At 65.1% G+C, this 5,279-nt stretch overlaps 1 protein-coding gene across 1 annotated transcript; it reads left to right on the top strand.

Moving 5' to 3' along the window:
• The first annotated feature begins 1,883 nt into the window (after window positions 1–1,883).
• On the top strand, window positions 1,884–4,791 carry FOXF1 (forkhead box F1). Its single transcript, XM_057381427.1, has 2 exons — window positions 1,884–2,965; window positions 4,557–4,791. The coding sequence occupies exons 1-2, from the start codon at window positions 1,906–1,908 to the stop codon at window positions 4,715–4,717; spliced, it is 1,221 nt and encodes a 406-aa protein (XP_057237410.1). The 5' UTR covers window positions 1,884–1,905; the 3' UTR covers window positions 4,718–4,791.
• Window positions 4,792–5,279: the final 488 nt, after the last annotated feature.

Genomic DNA, 5,279 nt, shown 5'->3' with positions numbered 1-5,279 from the left:
CCAACCCTGAGGTGAAATCCCTCTTGGTTATACCACAGATGTGACAGGCGCCCCGGAGGCTGCTCACAACTGCTCGCCAATAACGCAGAGGGAGTTTGGAAACCCGATCGGTGCCTATCGTTGCTTTAAAAGGTATTAAATTATCACTAAAAACTTGAAAAGCCAAGCTGGAAGACGGGGGKCTCTCTCTCTCTCTATCCAGGGTGCAGCAGGATGCACCCACAGCCCTCCGGCGAGGCCTACAGCAGAGTGGGGTGGGATGGGGTGGATTTTTTCCCCCCTTTCCTTTCCCTTTTCCTCTCCCCGATCTCGGGAGGGAGCAGGAGGCAGCAGCCGGCGCATCGAGAGCCCTGAAAGCCCCGGTTCCTTCCCCCGTGCCCACCCACAATCCCACCCCACCCCCTCCACGCGCGGTGACAAAGTTTTCAAGGGACTTACCTCGAGTGACAGCTGTCCCGATGGCACGGCGCTCAAAAAGGTGGCTTTTTGGGGGAGAGGGGAGGGAGAAAAGGGGGTCTCTACCCCTCTGTCTTTCCACTCTCCTTCCCCCCACCCGCCGCGTGTGCCCGTGGCACCGCAGGAGCCGAGCATCAGGCTCCGGGCGTGGAGTTGCGAAACTCCAGCGCAGATTTGTATACACCCCCCCCAAAAAAAATCCCAAAACAAACCAACCCACCCYCATCCCTGAAGCAGCTTCGGAGCAGGCGAGGGGTCCCAAGCCCGTTCSCGGCCCCGGAGCGGCGGCGGAGGCAGAAAAGGGCATTTCGCGAGGCAGCGGGAGTTTTCGCCGATTTCTTTTTATTAAAGCACCCCCGAGCCCGTGTTTACATTGCGCAGTATAAACATCCTGCCCGGGCCCGCCGAGCTTAAAAGAGCGCACGARCAGGGGGTTTGAAGTGGGTGAAGCTGCGCTCAGCGCGGAACCGGCGGCCGGGCAGCGCCTCCGCCGCCCCACGCCACTCGCGGAACATCCGCGCTGCGCTCAGCGCTGCCCGGCCCCTTCCCCGGCCCGCSTGGGGCCCTTCCCGTGCTTTTCAGGGCTGGGAAGGGTGGCAGGGAAGGGGTGCGGGGTGTCCTACTGTCGCGGTCACGCGTGGCATAAACCACACACAAACACATACACACAGAGATACACGCGCGGTGCCCTCCGCGGCGGGCAGGGAGGGGCGCGACGTGCAGCCCCCCCGGGAGGGGTAGGGCGGCGTGGAAAGGGCTCTTTAAAAGCTGCCCACCAGCGGGGAGCGGCAGCGGAGGGGGCCGGGACAGGGCGGCGGAGGGGCCGCCCGGGAGGGCGGGGGGGGAGCGGCTCGGGGCGGGGATCTCCGCTCCGCGCTTACGTCTGTCAAGGAGCGGCAGACGCCGCTGCGAGAGATAAAGTAGAAGGCGAGCGGCGGGGCCGGGGGCAGACTCGACAGCCACCGCGATGRGAAGCAGCTCCCCGCAGCAGCGGCAGCGCCGGCACAGCTAAAGGCTCCGGGAAGGAACGGCGGCGGCCCCGGGAGCCCGGCCCGCCGAGGGGCAGCGGGACAAGCGCCGGCTCTTCTCTCGCAGCAGCCGAGCTCAGCTCGCTTCCACCCGCCTCCCCATCCCGCCTCCCTGCGGCCCCCCCCGACCCTCCGCCTCTCGCTCGCCTTCTGCAGCCGCGCTCGGATTTAGGGATAAAGTGGGAGGAGGAGGAGGAGGCAAAGGGGAGGGTGGGGGGTGTCGTCGCTTCCATTTGTTTATCCGCGGAGGGGTGAAGTCTCCCGGTGGAAAGCAAGCCCGCCGGGGGGCCGGGAGGACGCCGGAGGGAGGGTGGTGGGTGAGTGGCGGCGAGCCCCCAGCAGCGTGGCCTTTTGGGGGGGCGCTGGGGGGGCGGCGGAGGAGGGCCGGGGCTGGGGCTGGCCGCCGCGGAGCTGGCCCTAGATGACTGCAGAAGCGCAGCAGGCTCTGTCCTCTCAGCCCCCTCCTCCTCCGGTGCGCAGCAGCTACGGCCCCATGTCCTCCGTGGCTGAGAAGCAGCCGCAGAGCTCGGCCATGGACGCCGCCTCGGCGGGGACCGGCGGCGCGGGCGGCAGCGCCCCGGGCAGCGGCGGGGCCCCGGGCAGCGCCGGCCCCAAGGCGAAGAAAACCAACGCGGGGATCCGGCGGCCGGAGAAGCCGCCTTATTCCTACATCGCCCTCATCGTCATGGCTATCCAGAGCTCTCCCTCCAAACGCCTGACCCTCAGCGAGATCTACCAGTTCTTGCAGAGCCGCTTCCCTTTCTTCCGAGGCTCCTACCAGGGCTGGAAAAACTCGGTGCGCCACAACCTCTCGCTCAACGAGTGCTTCATCAAGCTGCCCAAGGGCTTGGGACGCCCGGGMAAGGGCCACTACTGGACCATCGACCCGGCCAGCGAGTTCATGTTCGAGGAGGGCTCGTTCCGCCGCCGGCCCCGCGGGTTCCGGAGGAAATGCCAGGCGCTGAAGCCCATGTACAGCATGATGAACGGGCTCAGCTTCAACCACCTCCCCGACAGCTACGGCTTCCAGGGCTCGGCCGGCGGGCTCTCCTGCCCCCCCAACAGCCTGTCCCTCGAAGGGGGCTTGGGGATGATGAACGGGCATTTGTCCAGCAACGTGGAGGGGATGGGCCTGGCGGGACACTCGGTGCCTCACCTGCCCGCCAACGGTGGGCACACCTACATGGGCGGCTGCACCGGCTCCTCGGCCGGGGAATACCCGCACCACGACAGCTCCGTGCCCGCGTCCCCGCTGCTCCCCGCCGGCGGCGTGATGGAGCCGCACTCGGTTTACTCCAGCTCGGCCTCGGCGTGGGCTCCCAGCGCTTCGGCGGCTCTCAACACCGGCGCGTCCTACATCAAGCAGCAGCCYCTCTCGCCCTGCAACCCCGCGGCCAACCCGCTCTCGTCCAGCCTCTCCACGCACTCCCTCGACCAGCCCTACCTGCACCAGAACAGCCACAACACCGCCGACCTCCAAGGTAAGGATCCGGCTGCGAGCCGGGATCCCGCTTCGTGGGCGGTTTTAATGCCGTTTAATGCTATTCCCGAGGGGAGCTGCCTTGCCCTCCCTCCTCGCCGCCTTTCCCGGGCGGCCGTCGGGGCTCTCCCCGCTGCGGGGCCGGGGCTCCGCTCCCCCGGGCGGCCGCTTCACCTCGGAGCCGTCCCGGGTCTAAGACCGGTGGGATCAAGCAGCGGGGAGCTGCGGGAAGGAGAGGCCAGGAAGGCATCCTTGGGATCTTCCACTTCCATCGGGACTTGGAGGATTCCAGAAGGAGAAAAGGGGGAAATTCCCCATGGGGTGGTCCGCCACCCGTGCCATCGCACCCCGTCCCATCCCATCCCCTTCCTCGCCATCAGCTGTGTTTTCCACACATCTCAGGGCCGTGTTTTCCGGGCCCATCGCCTCCCTCCATCCGTCGCCCACGCCGAAGTCGGCGGCCTGGACCCCCCAAATCCTCCCGCGCCCCAAAATCCCATCTCGATCTTGTCCCTGGAGCTGTCGGGGGCTGCATTTGCCCTGAATCTTGGAAGGGAGATGGTGTTTTGGCCGGGAAGAGGCCTCGGGAGGGACGAGGCCAGCGCTGGTTTCGCTTTGCTGCCCAAACTCCCTTCAGGGTGGGTTGGCTGGGGACTCTCATGGCACGGGGGAGCCTCGGAGCCTTGGATGGGTGATGGGACAGATCTGGGGGTCCCTGAACATCACCCCGGGCCTTCGGGGGAGCGGGATGTGCYTGACAGGAACGGGTGTGAATCGGAGAACAAATAGGTCAAAAACACAAAGCGAAGCAGGGAAAAAGCATCAGCCGGACCGGGCCGGAGCTGCAGAGCCCCAAACCCGGCCGGGCATGGGCAGCGCCCGCCACGGGCACCCTCCGGCTCCGGGGCAGCTCCTGGAGCTCAGCGCATCCAGGGCCTCTGGAAAACGGAGCTGGGAGCCCGCCCCGAGGAACCCCCGGGCCCATTCGCGGCCTTCACCAAAACGCTCTGATTGTCACCCAAAAGAGCGGCGGGGAGYGCTCCCGGCCAGGGCACCCCGTGCCCAGCGCAGCCCCGATTCCCGGGGCATTTTTCCGTGCCGAGTGGCAGAAGGAGAGGCAGGAAAAACCCCGCTCGGGACGACCGCTCGTCCCCRGCCTCCCTCCCGGTCCCCGCCGCCGCTCCCGGCGCGATCGGGGCTTCCYCGCTCCGCACCCGGCGGATTTTCCGCACACGGGCAGAAGGGGGTAGGAAAAGCAGCCGGGGTGGGAAAAAAAGGCTAAACATTGGAAAAAAAGCCTCCTAAACCCAACTCAAATCCCTTCTCCTCGCAGTGTCCTAGGGCCGGGCAGGGAATTGCCGTGCCGAGGCCGCGGGGGTTTCGCTGCCGCACCTGCCCGCACCCGCGGAGCCCCCGCAGTGCCCGTGTGTGCCAAAATCYCCCCAGTTCCGCGCTGGGACCGGACCGTGCGGACGGGTTGGGTTTTGGGGTTTTTTTTCCAACCCCAGCCAGAGTTTTTCTCCCTTCCCCGCGCTCACCCTCCTCTCCTCAATCCCTTCGCGCTGCTGACCATCTTTCCCCCCGTCCCGCAGGCATCCCGCGGTATCACTCGCAGTCTCCGAGCATGTGCGACAGAAAGGAATTCGTCTTCTCTTTCAACGCCATGGCCTCCTCCTCCATGCATTCGGCGGGCAGCGGCTCCTATTACCACCAACAAGTGACATACCAGGACATCAAGCCGTGCGTTATGTGAGCCGGGGCGGAAAAAAACCCCGTCCTGGGGCCGGCCAGGTCTGAACGGGCACTGAGCATCCCCCCAGGACCCTCTCGGTGTCCACGGCCTGGTTTGGGACAGGAGAAACGGACTGGAGCCCCGGGAAGCGGCGGGAGCGGGGAGTGCGGCCCCGGGATGAGCATCGGCCGCGGGTGCGATCCCACAGCGTCTGTGCCTTCTTCTGCTCGGGGAGGGGTCGAGAAGAAAGYAAAAGAAGCCCCCCCCGTATCGCCCGAAAGCCCCGACTGCGAGTTTGGGGTGAGGGTTTGATGCTTCTTTAAAAAAAAAAAAATGAAATTACAAATTCAGTTTGGGAATTGGAGAGGAGCGATGCCACCGGCTCGGCTGGGAGGAGCAGAGCCGGCTCGGACTGAGGGGGCTGGAAAAGACCCCGAACTCAAACCCTCTCGGTCCCGTCTCACTTCGAGCCCGGAAAAATACTTTTTTTTTCTTTCTTTCCTTTTTTTCTTTTCTTTATTTTTTTTTTTAATTTTTTTTTGCCGGCAAACACCCAGCGGGCAAAAAAATCTCTCAGAGGGAT

The sequence above is a fragment of the Malurus melanocephalus genome, unplaced genomic scaffold (genome assembly GCF_030028575.1).
Source record: "Malurus melanocephalus ecotype Western Australia unplaced genomic scaffold, MMel_1.1 scaffold_510, whole genome shotgun sequence".
Classification (NCBI taxonomy): Eukaryota; Metazoa; Chordata; class Aves; order Passeriformes; family Maluridae; genus Malurus; species Malurus melanocephalus.
The sequence above is the reverse complement of the archived record's forward strand: the minus strand, read 5'-3'. Positions and strand labels throughout refer to the sequence as shown.